Source organism: Apteryx rowi, unplaced genomic scaffold, assembly GCF_003343035.1.
Source record: "Apteryx rowi isolate R43461 unplaced genomic scaffold, aptRow1 scaffold_84, whole genome shotgun sequence".
Classification (NCBI taxonomy): Eukaryota; Metazoa; Chordata; class Aves; order Apterygiformes; family Apterygidae; genus Apteryx; species Apteryx rowi.
This window is the reverse complement of record NW_020451138.1, coordinates 1,803,322-1,831,022: the sequence shown is the minus strand read 5'-3', so window position 1 is coordinate 1,831,022 and position 27,701 is coordinate 1,803,322. Positions and strand designations below refer to the sequence as shown.

General features: G+C 38.4%; 1 protein-coding gene across 1 annotated transcript in view; it reads right to left on the bottom strand.

Annotated features, from left to right (window-relative positions):
* RIMS1 (regulating synaptic membrane exocytosis 1) overlaps positions 1-27,701 on the bottom strand; it is a 354,268-nt gene that overhangs the window by 312,563 nt on the left and 14,004 nt on the right. Inside the window, exons 3-6 of the mRNA XM_026089988.1 lie at positions 26,756-26,790; positions 26,054-26,064; positions 21,999-22,023; positions 13,323-13,341 (exon numbers count right to left, since the gene is read on the bottom strand). Coding sequence (XP_025945773.1) covers positions 13,323-13,341; positions 21,999-22,023; positions 26,054-26,064; positions 26,756-26,790 — 90 coding nt within the window. The remainder of the gene's footprint in view (positions 1-13,322; positions 13,342-21,998; positions 22,024-26,053; positions 26,065-26,755; positions 26,791-27,701) is intronic.

The window sequence follows — 27,701 nt, the reverse complement described above, 5'->3', positions numbered from 1 at the left end:
TGTGTCTGAAACCTAATAATTTCGGACACAGTGGTAGGTAAAACCTTATTTCCTTGCATTACAGTTAAGTCATTAATATTTCAGCAATAACTATGGTACATCAAAATAGAACCAATTAATCTGACCAGTCTCCTGACATAGGCTTATAACTTTTCAATTATGTTATTAAAACACTGGCTAATATCAATTTCATTATAAAATTCTATGTATTTTTGCTTTACTGTTTATATCGTAGAATTCAAAATATCTAGGTATCTAGAATATCCAGGTTTACAGTATTAATATATGAAAATATTTTCAAAATCAGTAGCAATTAATGAGATTAATTAGGCATGGATAACCATAGATGATCACCCTGAAAAAAATATCTTCTTCAAGGAGACTATTTTTAGAAAAAAGGTATGATAGTTGAATACATACTTTTTTTTTTTTTGGCATGTTATCCAAATGTTAAGTAATTTTAGCGTCAAGTAATTTTACACACACTTCTGCAATGGGCACATATAGTAAATAAAGAGTAAAAAGCTGAAATTTAAGAGATTTAGATCCTGTATAAAATCTGAGAGTGGCTCTATCTTCAGTTACTCATGTAACCAAAGTTCCACTGAAATCAGCTAGAGCTTTTGGTAGACAATGCAAGCAGGACAGCCCATGTAACATGTTTAAGGTTTAAATATTCTTTTACTCAATTTAACACAATCACAGATGTATACCACTGGAGAAAAGTCTACAGAAACAATATCAGTTTGCTTTTTCTAGAATGATTAGAAATATTTAAGCAATGTACATAGTTTAATGCAGTGAACTCCACCATATCCAATCAATACTAACTGAATTGTTAATGAATAACATTCACAATCTTTTCATTTAACTCAATGTTCTATAGAAATGCATGCTGAAAATGAATAAACGGAAGTGCTTTAAAAATATTGTTTAGAAGTAATCTTAAATTCAATATTTTTCATTACCACATAAACTAAGCTCATACACCTCTTTTTTTCCTGAGGGCATTGATATATTACTCTCTAGAGAGGGCTTAAACTCAAAGCTGTTAGCCTATCATCTTACAAAGTCTCTGCAGGATCTTGATTTCATACCTTTCATCAAATTTCCAGCCAGGAAAACATATGTTAATCCAATGATATATTTTTGTTATTGTTGTTAATAAAGTCAATACATTTATTATTTTAGGGGCTTTGATTTTCTTTTTTAACTGGACTGAAGTATGGGGAAAGCAAGGAGGTTCATTGAAGAATTCTAAATTACTAGAAGCAGTACATATTAACATATATTTACATTATTTAATTGTAAATAACCTGGTAGCCACAATGTTTTCTCCCTGTTATTTAAGAATCCCAAAGCATGCTGCCTCTGCACAGCACGTGGAAACAAAGGGGGACATTTCACTGCAGCAAGGCCTTTTACACCAAGCACGTCAGTACATAAAAAATAGCCCTATCAAGCAGTTTAGTGGTAGTTATCCATACGAAATTTGAAGCACCATCTTCAGTCAGTTTGTTTAAAGTTTCAGGATTGCACCCAGAACAACATCAGTCTTTAAACCCACCAGAAGCAGCTTGCTCATTCTTCTCAAACAGCAAGGCCTCACATACAGCACCATCCTGCAATGCCCACAGGACACCAAAATGAAGAACAGGGGAATGAAAAGCAAACAGCGAAGCAGATGCAGCTGGAATTCGATATAATTGATTCTGATTCTTTTAACATTCAGTCCTTGTAAGTCACCTCACAGTTTAAGAGTGTTAAAACGCAGGATTATTGACAGCAGCTAGGGCCAGCTATACACATGACAAGTTACGGTGCCCATCTGCATGTGATGGTGGTTGGCTTGGTTTACTTGAGTGGGTTAATCCACAAGGTAAGCTTTCATAAATACAAAAGCAAACTAGAGAAGTAGACCAATTTTAACCCTCCTTGCTTGAATAAGGGAAAAAAAAAAAAAACAGACTCAAATATATTTTAACACACAAATGTAAATGAAATAGGTTTCTTAAAAAGACTCCCTGACTGTACTTCAGACCCATAAATGCATACTGTTTAGAAGTTAACAGCAAATCTGTCATTTCAGTGCGAGTAAATGAGAGTAAATCTTTATTGCTACCTGAATCGCAGATCAAAATGAGTATCTATTTACCGTATTTCCCAATAGTGATGCAAAATCAACAGGTTTAATTTTTTTATATTTTCTTTTTATATAACTAATGATTCTGGGTGCTCGATTAGTCTTTTAAAAAAGACCAGGTTTTCAAACTGCCAACCTTGAAAGCCCTCTAAGGTGTTTCAAGCTAGTCATCTAACAATTGTCATATTTTGGTGGCCATTTTTAAAACCAAGGACACTGACTGTGCTTAATAGGCACCATTTTTTCAATATGGGTGAAGAACTATGACATCCTGATCAGAAAGTGCTGAGGCAATGCAAGGAAACATTAAAAACAATGTTCCTGAACACGTATCACAAGTAGGGGGCAAARAGAACTACACAGAAATTAAACTTACAACAGTAAACACAGATGTGCTTCAACAGGGAATGAACACAGGAACATCAACGTTATTTAAAATGATAAACGGTAGTCAGCAAATTCAGGTAACAGATGTGTTGTAGCATACAATAGGTCAATACAGTAACACTTTAAAAGATGAGCAAAGGACGATTCATCCTAACTTATATCCTCCTTTAATTTATTTTGAATTCTAAACCAGCATTTTTCAATGCACTGACTACTGACATGCTAATATGGTACGGGAGTTTCAAATACTTAGCTTCTGAAGAGATGCATAGTTGGGTTAAGACACTACAAAACTTTTTAACACTGTATATCTTCTAATTTTAAGTAAACACCCATTTTGTCCTTACACCTAACTCCTACTTACCAGATTTTCTGTACTAAGAGGTGGGGTGCTATTGGCTGCACAGAATTCAGCAAAAACAAAATCTAAAAAATAATTGCAGTTGGTGGAGATTAGCCTATTTTTAAGTACAGGTTTACAAAATGAATACAGGGATTTCCTGTTTAGTGACCCTTTATGGCCCTGGGATAAATCTCCTTGCTGACCGTGCTCTTTTGAAAGCATTCAGCTTTTGAACCATTCTCATTTGTTCTGCACAGAATGCATGTCGTTTCAGAGAATATGGATAAAAAAAAACCTTCCTCAGCACAGCTTGTTCATGCCAACGTATCTTTTGGATAGTGGAAAAACTAGTTTTTCTTTCGTCCAGGACAATCTTTCTTACTTGAAGAATATAAGGATTCTGGACATTAAAAGTTATCCCCCTCCTCTATTTCAGGATCTCCAAAGCAAGGACTGCTTGAAAACAGAAAGGACACAATTTCCTACACCGTTCTCCCAAGATACCTGATGTCAAACATACTAGACAAACTTTTCCCAGTTTTAGGAGGAGCTACTAAAGGAAGTGAAAGCTTCTCCAAATGGAAACAAAGCAAAAAAAAAAGAAAAAAAAGGCAAAATATGACAAATCAAATCTTAATAGTGGGCACACACTTGATTCTTATAAATCACATTATCTCTAGCCAGAGCCCTGGGTGCCACTGTTCTTTTGTTCTGTGTTTGTGCAACACCTAGAACGGCCCCTAACCAGCTGACTGCCCAAGCACAGGACATACCACAGCACATGCATACCGGCAGATGGGAGCACAGGCGGAGAGAATGAGTCAATATTGGTCCGTAAGACAAAAGAGCCAGCACATGAAGTCCCAGGTGTAACTGCAGACCCACCAGGTGACAGTGTCACATAAACCAAGGAAGAGCAGAACTGTTAACCATCTTTAAGAAGGGTGGGGAAAGTGATTGAAGCACTCATTAGTCTGAGTGTGCCATGTTTTATTCTGATCTACACAGTATTCATGGCTTTAGCCAGACCTCAGTAGCACGTAATGCTTTTGAAGGAAAGGACTGTCAAAGACAGAGGTAGATTTAAGAAGTGGCATAAAATTAATATGGGTCTTCCAAAGGAAGATCACACCAGACTAGTGGCAAGAGCCTTCTTTGATAAGTTGACTGATTTTTCTAAACAAGGGGAGATGTAGTTGACCTAAGTTTTAATAAAGCATTTGATACAGTGCTAAATGCAAAACCTCTGGTTAAACTGGAGATGTGGGTTAGCAGAATAATTATAAGGTTAGTAAGAAACAAGCTAAAGAGAAGGCAGGAAAATGTACACCTGAGAGGTGTACTACCAGGTCAAAGGAAGATGACTAATTGAGTTTCACAGAACTCGTATTAGAATTGCCTGTATTTATCATTTACCTTAATGGTCTTTGCACAAGAGGCGTAATTGTGATGAAGTCTTCTTGCAATAGAAATTCAGGAGGCAAGGTCAATTAAGAGAAAGACTGAAACGTACACAAAGTCAAATGATCCTGAGTAACACAATAAGATTAAATTCAGTAGTACAAAATGCCATGTCAGGCAGTTACAGATTAATAACATCTATTAAAAGCTAGGAGTTCGTTACCTGGAAATGAGTGAGGAGAAAGAGAGAAAGACCGACCAGGCCAAGTGTACTAGTTCATCACAGCCTGACTGGGAACCACTAATGCGATCCCAGAGTATGGTACACTTATATAGTATACTTCTCATAGAGATGGGAGAATTCTGCCAGTGTATAAAGCTCTCATAAAACCTCACCCGTACTGGGAAGAGCTGTTGGCAGCCTAGTGAGAGTCTCATGAGGTATCCAGCTTAAAATGTTCATTTTGTGTATACGCCAATATAGAATAGCCACAGTCACAGATGGCATACAAATTGATACTAGAATTTTAATTTAAGCATTTTGGTAACACTGTATGTATTATGTTACCTTAAATGATTTATATGCCGTAAATATTGTAGTTATATATATATTAAAGTTTCAGCTAAAGGCCTTCTAAACCCTTGTTAATGCAAGGTGTATTGAACAAAGAGGGAAATTAATTAATGAGGGAGCAGGAAACAGCAGCCTATGATGTTTTACTGTAGAAAGGAAAACAGTACAGGAAGGTTCCCCTCATTTTGTTAGGTCAACATGCCAATAACAAGAAACAATTAGTAACACTTAGTAATAAGCAACGATTAGTTTTGGCCGTGCTTAGAATTGAAGGACTTATGGACATTCAAATTCAATGAATTAGAAAAATATATCAGCATAGTAAAAGTATACAGGCAGAGTATGAAACTGGTATGAAAGAAGAGAGATGGCAGACACCACTGGAATGATCAGAAAAAAAGATGAAGAGGAATGAGCTTCCCTTTCTTCCAGAGCGCTTCCTCAACAGAAGTCAGTAATTTCAGGCTAGTGAAGCCAATTAAAGCATCTGTAAGTTGGGTATCTTGGTAGCCACACACCAAAAATTCTTGACTTTTAAGAATAAATTATGGCTCTGACCAGCTGCTCTCTCTCTCTATTTGTAGGGAGAGGGGAGAGAGAAAATCGCCTGTAACATTCTGGTGGACAAAAAGGCTACTAGGATGACTTGAGTATGGAGCCTGCCTTAACGGCGGAGAGCAAAAGAGCTCTTTTAGTAATAACGAACCATACAAGAACATAACACTGCTTTCTGTAACTACATCTGGGTAAACAGCACAGAGAAAAAGAGCTGAAAACAGTACTGACACAGTAAGAAATATGTATAAACTGGTTAGGAAATAAATTTAGCCTGAAGTTTGTAATATCCAACTGTTAGAACTAAGGAAAGATCTCCTAACTTGGCAACTGGAGGCCTCGTGAAACAGGAACCTTTTTGGAGAGATTTCACTGGATACGTGGATGCATACAAAAAAGTCACTCCTAACATATCTGAAAATACTGAGTCCTCCTCTGCAGCTGAGTACTGAAAAACGTAATTTTTAACCAGATTCTAAAAGCATCCTGTGAATGTCAAAAATAAATGCTACAGAGCTACAAAATGGCCAGCATCCTATGCTTTACTCATCATTTTATGGCAGCCATAAGTATACTGGGAATATCACTGAACGCACCAAATATTTAGATTGAGCTCTTTGGGTCAGGCAATAAACACTGAACAGAAAATCCGAATCAGGCTATACCATGCAAAAGGAGGAGGACAGACAGCCTGGGTAACACAGATAGAATTACATTGTTACTCAGTTTAGATATAAATATTATCCTGATGATTCAGATATATGATCATCTTTTCATTGCTGGTCCATTAAAGTGCAAACACAGATAAAATCATGAAGAGGTATTTTTAACAGTTATTTGAATTATTTGGTATGTTCACAATACCTAAATCATACAAGAAACTGCTAAGAACCATTTTATCACACAAAAAGTATTCTTAAGAAGCTGTAATCCAAATTATGACCCACCAATACACAAAAGTAGAAATTTCATCCAGGAWTCATTATTTGACAAGTACCTTTCAATATAAAAATGAAATTGTGTGTGTGACATATATGGCTTTCCTTCAAATAAAGATGTAAAGGACCAGCAGCAAATCCAACTACTATACAGTCGGAGCTAATCTAGGAAGATATGGTCAGTACAGTATATAAAAAAGTCTTTTCTCAAGCTAATACGGATTTACAAATAACAGATCAGAAACGGGCAGCAGCCTGAAGTACAGCCCAAGAGTGGTGCCTTGCAAACTCCAGCACAGAAACAGTGTCTTGGCCATATGTGCTATTTTATCGTGGCTTGAGGCTCCCCCTCGCACCAATGCCCCGTTCTCAGCCCAGCCGCACTGCCCACCGGATGTTTAGCATGCTGGTTCTCACCCGGAGGAAGCAAACTGCCTCTCAAGGCACAGACATGGGACGAACTCCAGCACTGCTTTTATAGGCAGTTGTTGACATGTGGGTTTGAATCTTTTGATTTTGTGAACGTGCACATGGCTCTCAAAGGCAGCTTGCACACAATACTGCCATTCAAGATTTGTCCTTCTGTGCCTGAAAGGTGAGATGAAAAGCCAGAAAGCCCCTGCTGCTGGCTGGTGATGATGCTGCTGAAATCCCTTGGGAATAAAGCACTAACCAGTCCTGACTAAACACTAGCAGCTGGGAGACATTCAGCATTGTAGACAGCCCTCAGCTACCTCTGCTATTTCACTAATTTAAATTAAAGCATGCTTTTGAACTGATTTAGCCAGATCAAAAGCTTGTGGAGGCATCATTTCAATTGAACTCTCTTGTCTGATTCAAAAAGGTACCTTGAGTACTTCAAACTTACATTTCACAATGCTTTCATGCCACAGTCATTGCTCTTTCCTAAGAGGGTTTGGGGGGGGGGGGGTTGTCCAGGGGAAAGAGGGGGGTGTTGGTTTTGTTTGGAGGGAGGCAGGGGCTGAATCCAGTGCTTGTCTAACATGGTATACAACTGTCAGGCCATGGTCAGGCCACATCTTCTTTTCCACTTTCTTGACTATTGCATGTTTGGCTTCAAAACTGTCCAGTTCCAAATGGACTGTCAACAAGGTACAGAGTGCCTCCTAAATAGATTGTGACCTGGCAGGGAAAGATTTTTCTGGGAATTAGGATCTGTGAATTTGATCTCTTCAGCCAGAGGAGAATCTAGATGCATTGCTTCTGGGACTCCATTGCTATAATCTTGCATAAAAATCTGCTGCACTTTACAAGGCTATCCAGAAGCAGGGTCTGGATCTTGAGCAGCTCTGAGCTCCAGAGAGTAGAAGGAGCTATGATCCTTATGCTGTTACCCCCTTTCAGGGTCTCTAAATATCCCCACTAATTACGCAGGGAAATTATGTGCTGGAATCTACTTACTGCAACACGTGGCTCAGGCCAGGTGCCTGAATTTAGGGACTGTAAAAGCTCAATTTCTATCAAAAGCTATCTTTCTGGACATATCCTGAATGACAGATTTTAAGCCAAACCATGTTATGCCTTCTTTTTAAACTCAAATAGAAGTTCTCCAGTTTCATTAGCTTCAATAAACCATGCATATATGAAACAGAAGATGAAAAGAAAACAGATATTCTATGTTACAGGACAAATCTTATTTATCTTGATTCATTGGTCAGTTTTATTTTAACATTGTTCGCCTCTTCATGGGAAGGTGGTGCATCCCATGGATGTTTTCAGCTGAGGGGTCCCCTCACAGGTATTTTGTGGCACCAGCATAACTGGGAAGAGGACTTGCTTCTACAAGCCTGATGGAGGGTGAGCTCACCCTGGCTCACGTTCCACATAGTCACCTTGCTGATTACGTACTGAAGAGGCAAACAAAAAGAGACAGAACAGATTCTCTTTTTCAGCAACTAGTGATACAAGGTCTTCATATATTCACTTACTTCAGACTCCACAGGCTTTTTCAAAACACAGAGAATTTGAGGGAGACACGTTATATGGTTCACGCACACACAGAGGAGACTAACTCTCATTTACACTAAGAGCTCATCAGCTCCCTAACAGGATCTGCAGATTCACCTGCAGATCTCCCTGAGTACATAGGACACACAGTTTAAAAATGACTAAACAAGCAATATCATAATTTAAGCTACCTTTCAGTTATTAATTTGACATGCTGCTAAAGTGAAACCTTCATATTACGTTTTTTTATTTGCTGATGCATGTTGTACAACACATATATGCAAAACATGCTAATTAAACTTATGCGTTTCTTGATTTCTGTGGTTTGAGTCCTAGAAACCTAAAGTCTTCTTCAATTTTTCAAGAAATTTCTATGTGGAAAAACGTATTTTTTTTTCTATGCAAATTTTTTTTCTGTGCACATAAGCATACACCAGAAACACAAAAGGTAGTGTTCATTTTATCCAGTTTTAGATGTGTAGAACGTAGGCATCACATTTGAGTTGTCCCCCCAATATATCTTACCAGCTAAATGGGCACTTTTAGGCTATGATTCATTTTATCTTAGCATAAACGTAAAAAATAGGTTCTTCAAGGGTGTGATTCATCTGTCCTGTTTCTCTCCATTCCCCATACATGCAGCTTTGGGTAACTAACTCAGACGTAGACGTCTACATTTTGCTATATGAATCCCACTCACAGTCTGTAATTTCATGAGCATATAATGTAAGAGCATAAGATTTCAAAACTGAACAAGGGGGACAGCAGAGACAGTTTCCCTATCCCATCCTACGTGTACCAAGTTAATTATATATGTTACTCTCATGTCATGTGCAGTCTCTAGATAAACCTGACAACATGCCTTGAATTGTAAGACTATCAATATATTGTCCAAATACTACTTTCTATAATATTCAAGCTGAAAGTTATTACAAAGCCAAGAAAAAGCTCACAATGAAAGTCACACTTTCAGGGAAGAAAGGAGGAATCAGATGAAATGGTAATTCAATTGATTCTTTAAATGAAAATTGGTCCTGTGCATTTGAAAGGACAACCTAGATTCAGGCAATCTAGGAGGGAAAAAAAAGTTTGATTTGCTTTTTCACAAACAACTAGAGCTAATCGAATTTCCCTAAATTGATTAATAAAAAGGAAGATGAGGCAGGGGACCCTGAAACTGCTCTGAATATTAACATGCAAACTGTAGCATCCAGATGACCCTCAGCATATGACTGTAGTAAGGAGAAGGCACAAGGGCTGAATTCTCAGTGGTTCTGGGAAAAAGTGGGAGGGATTCTTAATTTTCCCTGGAGAAGGGAGCAAAGGCAGAGTGGAAAGAGGAGCCACTCTTCCCTTCATTCAGAGTGACGCAGAAATGGGAAAAAGCAATAACACAAGATCATTGTGGGAGGAGAAGGAAGAGCATGAGGCTGTCCAGAAGAAGCTGGAAATCATCACATTTTTTATTTACAGTGACGGAAAGCAATATCTAACCCTAGTACCCAGAATGCGGTCACTGTAGAAGTAGAGGCAGAGTCTTCTTGAGCAGCGTCACCTATGAGAAATTAAATTTCACTTCTAATCCCAATTTGCCTTTTTTTTTTTTTTACTTTGACGCTTTTCTCTTGTAATGCTATTTCCATTTTTCTGAGCAAGAGCACAACTATTTCCTTTGCTAAAATATGTACTGTTGTTTCCATTTTAACTCAGTCTAGCGTACAAAGTCAACTCAGATGACAGACACTGAACAGACTGCTTTCACAGAGGCAGAAAATCCAAATAAAGCAGTGCTATAGACAGAAATCTCTGAAGTACCTACAAACCAAGACAAATCTCAGGATTTCAAGCAAAGAGATGTCTTTCTCAATAACCTGCAGGGGAATTCTGTTTAGGAAAAGGTGTCAGAAGAAAGGAGAGATCCCTATTAGTGAGTATTCTCAGTGTCCCCCTGAGAAGAGAGGCAGACAATGAAATAGCTTATGACTTTGAGAAAACTTGTCATTGAGAGTTAATAATATTACAACAGTATATTACATATTAGTACATTAACTACAAATATACTTTACAGAAGTACTGGACCACCACAGCAGTCCACTTACACAAATCCTTCCTGGAATCTCCTGAAGATGCCATAAATACACCTCCACTTTTCTTTCAAGACATTAATTTTAGCTGCTTTACATTTATTTCCAGTTCTGTCCTTCATCTTATAAGAAGAACTAGAGACATTTCCATGTTAACATACCCATCTTTCAAAAGTGGAATGCAATGAAATTTCCATCTTTAAAGTATTTTCTTTTTCCACAACTAAGGACAACTTGTTTCTTCTATTAAAACACTTAGCAAGACTCAATCTCTCCCAGTACGCATCTAATACATTTATGTCCCAAACCTGAAATGAGCACAGATGCAGGGGTCTGCCCACACACAGCAGAAAAGGGCCGTAATTCTGACTCATCTGGTAAKTTATGCTTCTATACTGGTGTTAAAATAATGTTATTATTGCATGAAAATATTTCTATAACACTTATATTTGTCAAAAAATAATATTCAGAGATTGTCAAATTGCCATCATGATTCTTACATGATCAGAATATATCCAATAGGCTGCACTGGCAAGAGCACATCAGAATCCAACACGTTATCTTTGATATTTCTATTGTTTGTAATGCCCTGAGCCACTGATAGAGCTTGGAGGGGCAAGGAGAGAATATGTAGGTAAATGAAAACATTCAAGTCAGTTGTTGTTAAAGACCCAAAATTTTGTGGTGTAAAATTCCTCCTATTGCCAGCTATGCTTACCAACAGATCTTTGTCATGGTCTAACATTGCTGTCTCCCATTAAAGCATACATTCATCTCATGTTCCTATCTCTCTTTAACAAATGCAGAAGCAGACAACCAAGAATCTAAGAAAGTGTGGAACAAGTTAAAAAACTTAAATTAACACTGGCTTGTGCATAGTAATTGCTGAACAAGATAGGTCTAAAGTGGGTATATGTAGAATAAATATAAGGGAGTTTTAGATTTTTTTATTATTATTATTATTTCATGGCAGCTAGGATAGGTTCACAATTCAAGATCAGGATTGAGACTTTTGGCCTGTATCTCTAAAATGTCATTTAATCATAAAGAAATCTAGAGAGAAAAAAAAAGTTCACCCCAACGTTTTCCTTTTAAAAAATTGTAATATACACCATGGACAAAACAGAAAACATAGCAGACTTGCTATTTTGACATGGACGCACACAGACAATTTTGTGCAAGTTTTGACAGAATTTGATTCCCTTTTGTTCAGAAAAAGCTATTTTCCCCTTCCATGCTTGTATTTCAAGTATCCTTACTCTTTTGTTGTCGAATATACCTGGAGGCATACTTACAGAAACGTGCTCCTCAGCTCTCCTCAGCAGTGAATTTGCAAGAATGCATTTCATTTTCTTCTGTGCCAAAAAGATATGAAAAGAAGTTTTCCAGAAAAAAAACAGACTGATTTGAAGTAAAGCCGTTACTCTGAATGACTGAGATGTGTGCTTTAAGAAAAATTTTAACATACTCAAAGGACTATATGTAAATGTTTAAAGTATAAAAGACTTACATTTATGCGTGTGAATGCACACATATGGCAGGAGTAGGAAGAAGTGTACATATGTATGTTACTGGATAAAACAAGCTTATATTTGGGAACAAAATAACTTCTTACACAGATGCAATTCCTAAGATCTTGAGATCTCTTCTTGGAAAGGTCAGATCATTCAACTCTTCTAGATTCTTTCCAAAGTTTGTTATTATGGGTTAATGCCACTCAATTTTTGTTAGACCTACCCCAAACAAGAAGATCTGATGCTTGCTGTACTTCTTAGTAAATGATTAAGAAAACTATGCACTGATTCATTCCTTCCTGCAAGAATCTAAAAAAAAAAAAAAACAAACAAACAACCCCCCCCCCCAAAAAACAGTATTTCCTATCCCTTCCTGAATTATGGCATTTGGATGTGTAAACACAAGCAGTCTGATTACAGTTCAAGGGTCCATATTCCTGGGGAGCCATGGTGTGAGGAGGAGTGAGGAGGAAGGTACTACAAGTTCATTGTTTTTACCCTGGAAGATGAAAAGTGGTGGCTGTAGCTGATTAGTTCTTCAATCACCCAAAGCCATTACTGCATTAAATTAAGATTGCTTGAAGGCACATGGAGCAATTTACCTTGCACAAAATAAAGGAATTAACAAAACTGCATGTAAAGAAAGCACTATCTGATTCCTGGTAGCAATAGCAATACTCTACACTTCCTTAGCACCTTCCATTCAAGGATCTCAAAGCACCTCGGGGCCAAGATTTTCTAAAGATGAATCCCAATTTTGTCTGCTCAGAGGGTACCACTTTCATAGATTTCTGTCTCCCTCACATTGAAGATATCTGCCTGCCTTTTGAGGCCCAGTCCAAGGCTGCTTTCAGGATAAAACTCATGGTCTGAAAAGAGCAGACCTGCACAAGCAGATTCATGCATGTCTGGATGGCACACTTGGAGGTACACAAGACCCAAAGTATACAGGCATATTGGTCAGGTTAACACGTCTCCAGGCATGCTTGGATAAGTCTATACGGCATTTGGCAGGAAAAGCACTCTAGAGCATGCTCCGCAGATGGTGGCATTTGAGACTACTCTTTCTGGAAGGGGCAGATACACTCATTATGGTTCTCTCATCCATGAACAAACAAAACATATTTGGATTATCCTATCCCTTTCCATTTCCTTCAAAGAAGTTTACCCTTTCTCTTCCACAGTATATTCTAAGAAGATACAGTTAAAAAAATAATGATATAAATTTGCTGGGATGTTATGCTCACTAGGGAATCAAAACAGCAGTTTCCACTCCTTTGTGCCAGGTTATGGAGCTGTAGAAATGTAAAGAGCTTCTAAAAGCCACGTTTCCAGGGAGAGGAGAACTCCCTGCATGCTGCAGCTAAGGCAGAGAGCAGCAGACAGAGGTTTTAATTTTGCACACATGTAACTACTTATGTTTCACACAGACACCTGTGTAAGAAGTGAAATCCTCAGGACATAGCACTACAGAAGACCCAGAGTGGTGTCACCATTTACATGCAGCTGAGGACACATCTCTGTAGTTTTGACAGCTGATACCACTCCAGTAGGGTTGATTTCAATGTCTGAAGCAGTGCAGAACTGCACAAGTGCAATGTTGACCTAAAGACTTATTAATTCCCTTCCCTTTTAGCTGCAAATTTTATTCTGTGCAACATAGAATACCATCCAAAGATCTAATTTCACACACATTTCAGAACTGGTTGATGACAAATATACAGGTGGATAAATACACAAATAAATACACATACATGCACATTATATAAGGCACATTTAAACATAACACAGAAAGACCCCACAAATTGCCAGTTAGGGGTGGTCAAGACCCTCATCTGTGATGTGATATATCTTGCTTCATAACCTTTTTTTGGATTTGAGGTCGCACTCTTCATGAAAATGCCTTAGCCATCAGGATCCAGGGTATTTGGATATATTCTCTCCCACACCTGATCCAGCCAATATAAAAATATTGAACAGTTACTAACTCAGTGTATTTGAAACTACTTTCATAGCTCACTAGTTAATACTTAGGAACCTGACTGGGCAAGTTCCACTCCCTACCCCAATGAATATTTTTAAACTTGCAGAATGACTTTTTTTCCTCAGAGGGGAAAACGAGGGAGAGTTTACTGACTAAGAAAAAATAAAAGATGTCATTTTTGGTCACTCTATAACCAACTTATATTAATTATTTTTCCACTTTGGGAGCTACATCCCCCAAAACAATAACCAGCACATGCACAGCAGTACCGACCAGAGTGTATCTTACCGCTTTCTGTCTATATGGACTAGACACAGCAGGGCAAATTTTCAGAAGCATTCAGCTTTCATTCAGGTACTGAAACTAATTTCCTGATTTCAAAAGGATTTGGCCTGTGATAAGCACTGATACTAAGGTCTTGAAAAAACAGAGACACATGCTGACAAAGCACAGCAGTCTCTATACACTATTGCCCTCACCTGCAATTCACCACAGTGATAGTTTCATCAAAGCTAGGGCAAAGGTAAGAAACAATATTAATATACCAGCAGCAGACATAGGTATTCAATACATCGGCATGTCAAATCTCTTTCAGAAACACTGCATCTACATTGAAGTCATCAGGAATAGCGCCCACCAATTTCAATGGGGCAAGATTTCACTACAGGTCTCCTTAAACAGTATCACACAAAATGTACCACACTTTTCATATTTGTTATGATATATTACAAGATAAATATCCACCATTTATTCAGGATTGGATTTTTCAGAGAAAAGAAATATAGTTAATGACTGTAATCCAAAGAAACTCCTTTAAAAACAAGCCTAAACAAGTAGCGTCCCTTATTAACATGTTGTGTTTCTTTCCTTCACCACACCATGTTCCACGAGCTCTTGAGAAATTTCAATCTCCACCAATTTTCATGAAAGTGGAAGATTCAGGATCTCCATATATGTTGCCAAGCACAGCAGAAGGATAAACTTAGCTATTCACTTCTACTATTGTCTGCAGTCTATTCCTAAATCATCAAAAACGTAGTTGTAGTATGGTGATACTTTAACATGGATAAAACTTTGATGAGACATCTTGATTTTGAGAATAGTTGGCATTTAATTGTACATATTTTTAGTCCTTTGTGAATTCCCTTAGTTATACTAAGACAGCTGACCACCCRCAATGGTTGAGTGGAAGCCTTAGGAAAGTATGAAAAGCTGTGAAACTCTTCTCTTGCTTGGACAAATATATAATGCCTTAAAAAATTTATTTATTGTCTGCTACTGAAGGGGAGACATGTCATTATATGTATTCTGGAGTATATATGTATTGCAGAAATGGCTTAAATCATTATGATTTTCTTCATCTTTTCTTGTGAAAAAAACTACTTCCTTCCTAGGAAAAGAGAGCCTTATGAACCAAATCTTTAAAGAATGATTCTACAGAAAATACTCTCAGACAACTTACTTGCTTAATTGATTCCAGTGACTCACTTGCATTCAGGGAATGTGGGGTCATTACTACTTGCATTTTATCAGAAAGACACTCATCAATGCACCACCAGAGACAATTTCCTCCTCAAAAGGCAGCAGCCTCACGCAATACTTTGCAGTAGTCACTTCCTTAGTTCTTGCAGCTTACTCTAAACAAGTCTGCGTTCCCTACTGTGTATTGACTTAATAGCTATGGAGAAGCAGTACACCCTAGGCTGACAAGTTTCATCTATGTTCCCATTCCTCCTTCATATAAGACAGGGTTTTCAGTTAAAAAAAAAAAGTTTAAAAAGTAAGTGCTTATTTAAGAAAATCAAAAAACATACTATAGCCTTCAAAACAGAAGTTACAGAGCAAACAAAACATAACCAGCTTAAATTTAGCTTTGTAGATACTTGTCCAGGTGTTCAGCCCTCTCTAGAATTCAGGCATGGACCCCAGCTTTCAAAACAGTAGTACAAGAGGTCACAGAAATGCTTCAGCTCTTAAGTGCTATCTGGATTTTGAAAGACTTAACTCTCTTGATCTTAACTATATTTCCTGGGAGATAGGTCCTGGAAATGAATGCAGTCACTTCTGATCATCCAGTCTGGGACTATGTACGTTGGACACTTTAAGGACATCTTTCTTTCCCAGCTTATGTCTAATCAGTCGAAGGATACAGGATCTACATAAATACAGAAAATTCTTTATGGAACTGTGTGTCGAGGCACTCTTCATTTATTTCCCCTCTCAATTTTATTCCGTCAACCAGGCATTGTTGGAACTAATACCACAAAATCGTTAAACAGACATTATTTTCATGTACATGCTGTGTTCATTTTGCGTAAAGGTCAGGAAAAACAACCGGTGCGCTTTGAAGTTACAAAGGCAGTTTTCAAAAAGCTCAGACTGCCCTATGCAATGGGATCTACCCAGTCTCTCCTCATCCAAACACCTCTGTAGCAAGGAATATAAAGTCATTGAGAGAAACTACAGCTATAAAGCTTTACCTGTCAATTCCCTAGTAGTGAAAAAGGGGTCTGTTACCAGCCATAGGCTATTCTAACTTGAAAAAGCATTTTAGGTCCGGTTCTGAGCATACCTTGGCTAAACAGAAGCACCTGATCTATACAAAACTCACATTTCCCTAACATGACTTTTCAAAAGTATTTCTAAGCTTTTTGTTTCTTATCTTCATTAAAGATTGGCCTACAAACTCCACATTTGTTGCCCTTTGTTAACCTCGTTAAGTGCTTTCTAGTGTCTTTGGAAAGGGAATATTTTGGGGAATACAAAGATGCAGCTGTTTTATTTGCTTGCAGTTTAAATAGGAAGATGTGGACTATTAAAATGTGTATAGTATATGGATGGCTACTTGCCTAAGCCAAAAGTTGGGTGTGAATGGAATAAGGATAGCAGTCTCATGCACCAACATCATTTTCAGTCTCAAAATGGCTGTGTCTCAGAGGAGCTGAACTATACGACTAAAAGCAGGAATTGCCAGGACCTGAGGGGAGGAGAGGTGTGTTGAGGATGTGGAGAAGAGAGAAGATGAACTTGGAAATGAAGAAAAATGAATGGGGAACAATGAGAGAACAGAGAAGACATGAAAAGGAAGAAGAAATTGGGGAGGAGATAGACGGAGGAAGCAAGAGTGCCGCAAGGCTTATATTTGTGTTAGCAACCACTAAGAATCCAATGTTTATAGCTATAAAATCATATATATATATAAACATATATATTAAAAAAACAGAGAAAAATGCTTTATAAGACATTCAAACAATATGTAGATAAAGTTTCTCCCATCACTCTGTTCCCTCAACCACATGTTATGAAAGTGTATTACTGAAGCAAGCCTCCACCTCAAACATATCTGCTAAAAGTTGGCAAGTAGCTAGTTCCCCCATGCTGTGCCTACTGAAGAAACGAGACACTCTTATGAATATTTTGCATGCCTATCTAAAGGAAAATTTGGTGCTGAATTAGAAAGCGTGGGGAATTTCTAAACAAAAGCACACTAAAACAATAGAATAAATTGTGAAGATCATTAAGAAGAGTCCATCTAGGACCTTTTAAAATGTTATACTTTTATATAAATCTTCAACTTAAAATAGCCCAATGAAGAAAAAAATCCAGAAAGGAGCTATTAAACAGTCCAAACAGTCTCATTTCCATAAAATTCTTCATCTCCTCACTATCAACATCAACCAGTCTTATCTCTACCTCTTACATTTGTAAAAATGTGTGCAAACAGTAATGGAACAAATGACTAGGAGATTACAAAATCCAATTTCCTGCTCCTAGGACAAATATCCAAATACCCACCTATGCTATGTTACTCACTGCAGGAAACCCCATGTGTTAGCTGCTACTTACTATATTTAAAAAGACAAACTTGCACCTCTACTTGTACTTATAGTAAAGTACACCATCACATACCATACACCATTCCAGACTAAGAGATCAGTCACCACAATCACAAGGTTCTGCTATAGCAGCACACTGTGCTGTGAGGGGGAAAGAAAAAAAAAAAAAAAAGGATAAAATTCTAGCATTGCCTTATGCTCCAGATATTGTATTTCTACTGAAATCTTTCCTATGCACTTAATAAGCCATCAATATATACCCAATATTTCATTTTCTTTACAGAACAAAACAAGAGGGGAAAGTAAAGTGTGACTGGCATCAGCCAGCAGTGGAGACCATAATGAAGGACTACATGGCAAGGAGAACTCTCTGGGGTCGGCAGAAGTTCATTTCCAGATTCACAAACTGGTATCTTTCTCACAGCTGAAAAATTTAGCCTAAGAAACTATTCTGCTACGCTTTCATGCATTTTTCTGTTCTTTTGGGCATTAACTTCTCTGTACATTGCCCAACAACCCCTTCCAAAAACTGACGCAGTTCTGGGGCTTACTGCAAGTGTTCTGAGGAGCTCAGGTTTTTAATCTTTAGAATGAAACAGTTTGTGACAAACTGCTATTTTTGTCCAAATAGCATCAGTATAAAAATTATACATACTCTCAGCAGAGTGAAACTTAATGTAAATTTGTTCATCAGCAGCATGCCCTCCCTCCTGAGATTAAATAGGAATATAAATGAAGAAAGTCCCTTAGTACCTGCAGAATGCACATTATGTATAAGATTATCACATGGTGGGAAAAAAAACTTCTGCAGCAGCCACTTATTAAAATATTGAAGGCATATTACTCTTCAGGACCCRTGCACCTGTAGCCTCTAAAATGGCCACTAAATTTTCCAGTAATTTCTGACACTTCAGGGCACAGAAAACTGGCACTGCTACGCTTGGAAAGAAAATTATAGTTGGGGGTTCTTTTATTTGTTTTTTATTATACACTAAACCAAAGTTTATGGAGTCTACTTTAGGGCCAAATAAGGTCTAGAAAGTAGTGAAACTTTTCATTCTAATAATCTGAGTTCTACATTAGCAAGAATATGATTTAAATAGAACTTTACATTAAGTAGCAAGACCCACAGAAAAAGAATATTAAAAAAAATCAGAAATCCCTTTGAAGAACTATTTTAGATTTCCTTTATAAGCACAGTGGAAAGATTTTCATACTAAATGCCTCATGAAGGAGTGTGGCTATGGTTTCAAGTTTCCAATGAACTAAAACAATTAACAGAAGATGTAAATAGGATTTTAAAATGTCTTTTGTTAAACYTGGAGCTGCATTTATTCTTACTGTTATCTGCAGATCCTACTCTGGCTAAAAAGAGATTAAAATCAATTCTTTTCTATATATTGATTACATTTGTTTATATAAAAGTCTGACAAAAAGAGTTTGTAATAACTCCCTTCAACATCTTTTAAACAAATTTCTTATATTTTTTGCATGCCATTTAATTTTTAAAAATACATGTGCTTGGAGAGAGAGGACTTTTGGAGGGAAGACTGGAATAAAAGACTTCTATATCAGAAGAACTATATCAGCTATGTTCTGGTTTATTAGTAGTATGAATTCCTATATACTGTGTTGGCAAACTATATTTCAATCTTATTTGCATATGTGCTTTAAGACCCTCAGTACATTCTCCTAGCTATAGGTTTTCTCATCTTTTTTTCATTAAGTTTAGCAGTACAGAAATTTATCAGAGAATGGCCACATTGACCAACCTGGAGAACAGCTTTTCTGCCACAATTTTTCCTGAAGACAGAGTCCCCAAAGGCAAATTCACGATCACGCAACCAGCACAAGAGGGATTCCTATTAAAAAAATAAGCATATATTTCCAATTTTTCTTAACAATCGGGCCTTGAGTTGCATTATAAATATGACAGAGGAAAAAAAAAGATTTTGGTGTATAGTATAAAAGTTGCATAATTATGTAAGAAGCAAAAACAGCAACACAGTCTGAGTCCACCTTGTTTAAACGATGCAAAGATGGCCAAAGAGCAATATAAGGATTAACAGCTCTGAAATGGGGTCGGTGGTTGCCTCCACTTTTCATAATGAAATAAGACCACAAAGTGTTTGAATGTCCTACTCCCTCTTCTCATGGAGCACACTTTTATGAAAATATAGTTCTGTTAAACATGCTCCCTGTTCATAAAGTAGGCAATGTTTACCATCATCAAATACCAAAGCAGGAAATCTCAACAAATGAAGAAATCCTGGTTGTGTTTCAAACCTTTATGCAGTCACAAATACCTTCACAATGTGCAGGGAGCACAAACATCAAATCCAGACAGTGGGGTCTGTGTTTCTTTATTAAAATCTGGAGATTGCAACAGTCGAGATGKGGTCTTGGCAAACTGCCAGCATTTGGATGTGTCACCTACCTGCATGGTCAATTTTGGACAAAAAAAGCAAATGCAGTGATTCAAATGTATTCTCAACTATAACTTTTGTGCCTAAAAAGGTGTGCCTACACAGAAGATGCCTTACCTGAGATAACAACATGAAATTTCGGAGCTTAAGAGCAGCAAACATGAATATTTACCACAAGCATAACGTGTTTAACTTGCCATTAAACTACCATCCTAAAATAGTTATTCCTGGTCCAGTGTATATTATACAATAGATTTAAAATTTCCTTAGCCAAAATGATTTGTATTTGTATCTGAGTCTTCAAAAATTATCACCTTGGACAAAGGATGAGGCTTAGCCACCCAACAGGTAGTAATCTTTATAGAAAAACCCCAGACATAGTTCCCATCTTGGTAGGCAGAGTGAAGTCAAACCCATCTGCGGATGTCAACAAAACCAGATCCTGTCCCAAAACTGATAACATAATTCTGGTTATTTGGATTTATTATTATTAATTTGTCTTGCAGCAGTGCCTTGAGACCTCCACTGAGACCACAGCCTCACTGGAGCAAAGCCTTGCAATTATCCACACACATGGAAAAGGACTGAGCTGAAAAGCAAACTAAATAACAGAGGAGGACAATGAAAGGAAGAGAGAAGCATTATCTCAGTTGAACAAATACAGAGCTGAGGCACAGGCAGATTCAAACTTGCCCAGAATGGTATCATGCAAAGATGAATCATATCTCAAGTCTCTGTCCAATAACTTAACATCCAGGCTGATACTTTCTTAAGGTGAAATCAAGATGCACAAATCTCAGAGTAGCACTAGCAGAACAAAGATGGATTTTCTGGATGACAATGACTGATAATTGCTGCTGACACTTGTTACATACTGTCAGAAGTCCCCCAGCTACACTTACACCGAGCCTCATGGCAGCTCAGCACATCTTTGAAAAAAATCAGATACCGTCTATAACTCCTGGCAAACAAGCAGCTATATTGCAAGCTTCCATCATAGTTAGCACTTTTGAGAAATCCCAACCATTAAGGTTCAACAAAAAGTACAAAAGACTTGGAAAATGAAGCATCGTCTCATCTTAAAGTGACCCCTCCAGAACTGCTGGAAGACAGCACAAGCTCCGCGTAGCACACATCAGTTGTGGTTAGACAACTGAATATCTAGGGCTGGTACCTTTCAGGTATTTTACAGTAATTTAAAAGAAAGGAAAAGTAATTGATGCTTTCAGAAGAAGAGCAGTATTCATTATCCTGTTCTCATGAAGGATGACCACTGGGACATGTGAGTATGTATCACAGCATCATACAACAATAAGCATAGTGGAAAAAATCATATTATAGGTGTTTGTTTTTAATTCTGATGTGGCTGGCGTAGGCTAAAGCTAGATGCACAGTGACTTATGAAAGGCATCTGTGGCAGGCAGTCACTCCCATATCCTGACTCCTCCAAATTCCAAGCTTTGAAATTAGCACGGGCACCTTGGGGCAAGATATCATTGATAAACCATATAGCTGATGTCACAGCTTTGTATTTCTTCCCCAAATTAAAGACCAAGCACGCTGATAGAAACAAAGCTGTCAACCTCAATCTACAACATATCTCAGATTTGAAATACCCATCTGAGCCTGCTCTCCAGAAATCAGAGATGGAAAAATAAAGAAAAACTATTCAGTTACAGTGCCCTGGTGGGAAAACCAATATGACCTCCTTCCTTACTGCAGCCTCAAGAATATCCCAACTCCCTCAATCTCCTTCCCTGGCAGATCTACATACTTGTGTCTCACCATCTCTCTCCTGCCTTTTTTTCCCCTCCCCTCTTCTGTTTTGACTCGTGAATGTCACACATTTGAAACTATCTTCTTTTGGCTGCTGCCTCTTTGTGTGCATATTTGTGGTCAGCAGCAATCTCTGAACAACTACATCTGCCTGTGTAGCTGTGAAAACATGACTACATGCATTGCAGGTTGAGATTTCATTGTGCATCCCTGATTATGCATACTGAGGCAGACACCTGGTCCATGTTAAAGTATACATCCTTCTACCTTTATTTCCATCCAAAACAGCCAAACTAAGTTTATTGAAGGATTGTCTGCTGCAATCACCCCTCCAAAATGTAGCATCAATACACTCTTACGCTTCTTTCACGTCCATCATCTGACTGCCAAGATACAGGATCACACTACTGCTTATCTGTTTCTCTTCACAGTTTGGAATACTTGTATTTTCTCCAACATCTAGAAAAGAAAGAGCTGGACTAGCTCAGGAAAGACAAGATTCAGTTCTGTGTTAACCACAGTATTCCTGCATGACAATCTCCAAGTCATCAACTATGAAAATAAGGTTAGCACTATAGCTCAATGGGGTCTTCTACACGGAGGAAAAGGATAATAAAGCTTCCAGCTGGAACTGCCCCACCTCAGTCTGTTCTCTTCCCCTTCCCAGCTGTTTCACAGTATGTAGGATCAGAGAGTGCAGGATCTAGGTAGAGACTTCTATGCCACCTCTATAGGGTCTAGATGTTGTGTCCTCTATCCCTTCTCCTTCCATTGTGGCACTGAGGAAAACAGAGAGAGGAACCAGCCAGATGTTCCAGGTGGTAAGCTCAGCTTTTGAAGCAGCTAAGCAGGCCTCTGAAACCCAGGAGTGTGGGGAGTAAAACAAGGCTACCTGCAGTCATGTTTGCCTGTCTCAAATGACACTATGCAATCTATGAGATTATGCACTCATGTGTCTCATCCTAAATACTGAAGTAGCCAAAGATTTCTAATGCTGTCACCCGGTTTACTTCTTCACTCCCCAGCAGCACATTAAAAGAATGAGATCTAGCAAATCCACCGATTTTACCAGCAAACAAGTATAGTTGATGAATAATAAATGTTTTGTATTCACAAATCCATTTCTATCACTACCAATTTCCTTCTAAGATAGATGGCTTCTTGTCTCAGCTGCCCTTCAGACAAGCCCTCCGGAATGCTTTCATGTACTGAGCACTAGAGTGGGATTCGAGRGACTTGGATTCTACTTCACGTTCTTTTGCAGAGAGCCCTTTGCCTGTCTCCTTACCTTCTTGTGCCTCAGTTGTCATAGGTGTAGGAAGGACCATTTACACCTATTGCAAAGCAACTAATATGAGCCAGCTGTTACTACTATCATATGTATACACACACAGGAGAGTATAATGTAATACTATGTATAATATGCACACACACAAATTTCCAGGGAGATCTCCACCCACTGGAGAAAAAAATACAGAAAAGAATTAGTTTTCCTAGCCAAGAACAGCTCCTGATTCAGCAAAGCAGRGACCTCTGGACATTCAGACTACTCTGTACAGTTTTGATTGAACTCTCTACTGCATAGTGATTTGCGCCAGTCCTTTCTCTTGCTTCTTGCCTGCTCAGTCTCTTAGCTGTACTTGCATCTTCTTCTCAAACTTCAACATCCCTATGCTTTTTTTCTTTCCATTTAGCTGATCCCTCCTAACTCCATTCTTCATCCACCCAAAAAGCAGAGATGCCACCTTTAATTAACAAACACACTCCATTCCCTCAGGCACTGAGCCTGCACAGATTAATGTGTATATGCACAGAACCTCCAATGTGCCAGGCTAGAGCTGACAAGGCTGGACAGACACAGGGGAGGGGGCACCCTGCCTACAAGCCTTGAGACTAACATAGTACTTACCGCTGCCTTACAGATGATAAGCTTGTGTACTTTACACTTTATCTTCCTTTTGTCTGTTTGTTCTGTTAGGAATGTAAACTCCTAGTGCAGAGCCTTTCCGCAACCCTCTGTTACACAGCTCCTGTGGCAGCAGGGGTCCTTTCCTAACCAGAAGCAGCACTCTTCTTATGAGTGATAAGATTAAGGCAAATTCCAAACATTCTAAATCACAAAGGCACCAAAATTGTGAGACTGCATTGCATTAACAATCATGGGAATTTGTTTTGGAAAATAACAAGTTGGATTACTATTCTCAGGTTTAGTACCTCTGAGATGTGGCTGGACTGGATTTCCAAGTCCTGTGCTACAAACACAAGGAGGAGATCCAACTACTCTCGTTTGTTAAACCAGACCAGACCTCTTACATTGACCTACATTCCACTGAGGACCACAGGGTCAGCTCAGGAATAGCTAGTGGTACTGCAAAATGCTGAATTTCTGGGGCTGCTGAAATCAAATGCACCGAGTGTTCAGTTCCTGTCTTGGTCCAGCTACTCTGCGTTTCTGGATGCTCTCACCACACCATCTGAGCCTGCAGAGAGCCAGGAAAGCAGCACTGCCAAGCCCCAAGCTTCTGAACCTAATGACTCAGACCCTTCTCTTCACAATCATGAGACTGGCTCAAACACTGAGTATTCCTGAACCTTTTGTTTTCTATTTGCCTTCTAATTTATTTATTTTCACATTGAAAATAAATTTTCACCTCCTCTTGACTTGTGTGCTTAACCATCTCCAGCTCAAATTCAAAGTGAAAGAGACACACAAACATGCAAGTTCCAAGTCTGTTATCAGAGGATCCATCACTTTTCATTATCTCAATCTCAGGGTGCAGAAGTGCTATTTTACCCCTGTTGTATACCAGACAAATAGGCAGCCGCATCACTCTCAGCCTACTGCCAGGCCCCCCAGGCTTCTATCCCTATTAACTCCAGCCTTTCCCTCTCATTTTTCTCCTGGCACATATTCTTCCTCTCTTTAATCCCCACAAACCTGCCCATACGTGCTCCAAGTTCAACTTTTTGGGCCTCAGGTAGCATGTACTTTCTCATGGTTTCCTTTTCACTTGCCCAGTACCTTCGCCTTTTCTGCTGTCCCTCACAAGACTAGAGTCTGCACTTTCATGTTGTCTTCTCCTCATTTTTGTTCTCCCATGGCAACTAAGCAACCGCTGTTTTTCTAGCAAATGGCCTTGCCAGCACAATACAAAATGCCAGCCATTTCTGCAGTCTCTTCTTATTAAAGGAATCTGGTGGTTACCTTGCGAGAACATTTACAACACCTTAGCTGTCATGAGACGCAAGACTGAAAAAAAAATAAATAAATAAATAAGGATTTTATCAAACAAAATGTCTGTTTCATTGATGCTAGTTTAACGATCATTCACAATCCAGAAGTGCTACTTCTCATGGGGAAAGAAACATGCTCTTACCTCAAGTAGCCATAATACATTATATGAGAAATGACAGATCCCTAAAAGCAAAGACAATGATCTCAAAAATCCCATAGGAAGGATTTGGAGAAGGGGGTAGACAAACAAAACAAAACACAAAAGCCAAAATGTTCAAATTTGGGAGTAGCTACGTTTCTATGCAGGCATCTACATGATGTTTACTGTTTTTTAAATCATTTTATTGAAGTATAACTGGCAAAAAATAAACAGTTACTGAGTTAGAAGAAAATCAGCCACAATGCATTAGTTCAACAAAGGTGGAAAGACACTCAGAAACACTTCTTTGTCTTTTAAAACAACGCCACAACCATGTATTCATGTATTCCATTTGACACTTTTCAAAACCCTCAAACTCTAAACTGAGAAAGATAAAACTAAGTCAATAAAAAAACTGCTCCAATTATATGGCCGTACAAATATCCTTATTTGTATGATAGGATTTGCCAGCATAGCTGACAAAGTGGGATCACAGCATAAGCAGGCAAACCCCATTAACTTTAAACGTAGTCAGCTTGTGCAAAAACAGCCATGAAGATGCAAAATCGAACTGGTTGTACAAGTCTGAAAACAGAGTCAGATCAGTCGACTGAGCTGAAGATTTTGTCATTGCTATCTGGTGTCAAGCAATGAAACCAGGACTGTCCAGGGATGGCTTCCAGCTAAGGAAATACCTACCCATGATGTATCCGAGTGACTTTAGTGCCAGTCAGCTACTGAAATCACAGCATGTTCCTGAGCTCTCTCCATTCCACTGCTGCCCTCTCTTGCAAAAGCTTTTTTAAAATAGCAAGCAACTTCTCACCCTTTTCCTCCCCCGTGTATGCTCAGATTTAGAAGGCCTTGCCCTCAACAAAGCTGGGAACTAAGGGTGGGATTCAATGGCCTAAAGATAGGTGTCTAATGCAGTCTGAAATACCCTGTGGTATCCAAGATTCTCTCACAGGCCTGGACAGATACACCACAGGATCTATGGGAGACCCTCTCCTGGAGGAGAGAGGGCCAGCTGAAGACAAGTAGCGGTATCATCGGGCTTCTTAAATAGCACCAGACACCTGTGTTTAAGCAACTGAATCCCATCCTTGGAGACCAAGAAGGATCACACCATGTATCTCATTTCTCCTGTTCCGCCCTGAGCAGAAGCATTCCTGTCAGCAACTGTCAGAGGCAGGGAAGCAGACTATGCTGAATTTCTGTCTGCTCCAGCCCTCGCTCTTAYAGCCACTTGTGCTAGCTAGGTTAAAGAGAGCACAGGCATGGTTTCCATGCTGCCATCATACCTCCAGGGACAGCACAGACATATACTCAGCCCTAACCGAACAGTATGTACTCTGTGCTTCATACCTCTGAGCAACAATCACACAGTTAGTCCCATTAGCAACACTTTATGAGCAGAGCATGACATCTGCACTGAATGAGACATGGAAAAACATTTGCAATTCCTTGCAGTTTCACAGGAAGCTGTCCTTAAACAGAAATACAATATTAACATGAATAAAATAGCTTTTTAAGCCAACTTGATTTGTCTAGGAGTTTAATTTATCAAGAGCACAATTATAATGACTGGAAGGAGAAAGATAAATAACTGTGTTACCAAAATACTAGAAACCAAGCTCTTACGTATTATATATATCATATATATTAGGTAAGATATATATGTAATACATGTAGGTCCAATCAAGATGATTTAAACAACTGGATGATATATGAAGTTGAAAGCCTTAATGAAAAACATACTGTGAGAAAAAGAAATGCATCATAAATTAGTTTAGCATTCAACTCTGAGCTTCAGTTGGGAAGCACCACTGTATTACATGGTTAAATTTGAACTGTGTTCTAATTAACAGACAACATTAGCACTTTTCAAGTTTAAAAAATGTAATAAAAATGGTTTGGGTACTTATGAGAAATATGAGACTGACAGCTCTGGGGTACAGTTCTCGGAAGTACAGACATCTTGGCTTCACATAAGATGGGCTCCACACTTCACAGGATAAACACTTCAGACTACTGGATTTAGACAATCTACGGTAACACATCAAAAAAAAAGCTTCCACATACTCCCAGTAGCCTCAGCTTTAACCTAGAAGAAACACTACTTTTTCTTTTCTTTCAGGGAAAGCTTTGTCTTGTTCATTCAGTCCWTGGTCTGTGACATGGGAGTCAAAAGAGTGGCTGTTGCAGAAGTTACTTACTGATTTGCTTGGTTTATTCATGAGTGCCAGACATGCAAGGGGGGCCTGTCTTCAAAATTTAACACCTGGTATTTTACACTATCAAGTAAATTGCAGACAAGATTAGATTTTATCCACCTTTGCAACTTTCATGTAACAAGAGAGCTACCTTGCATAATGTTCAAACTTGGGCTTTCATAACA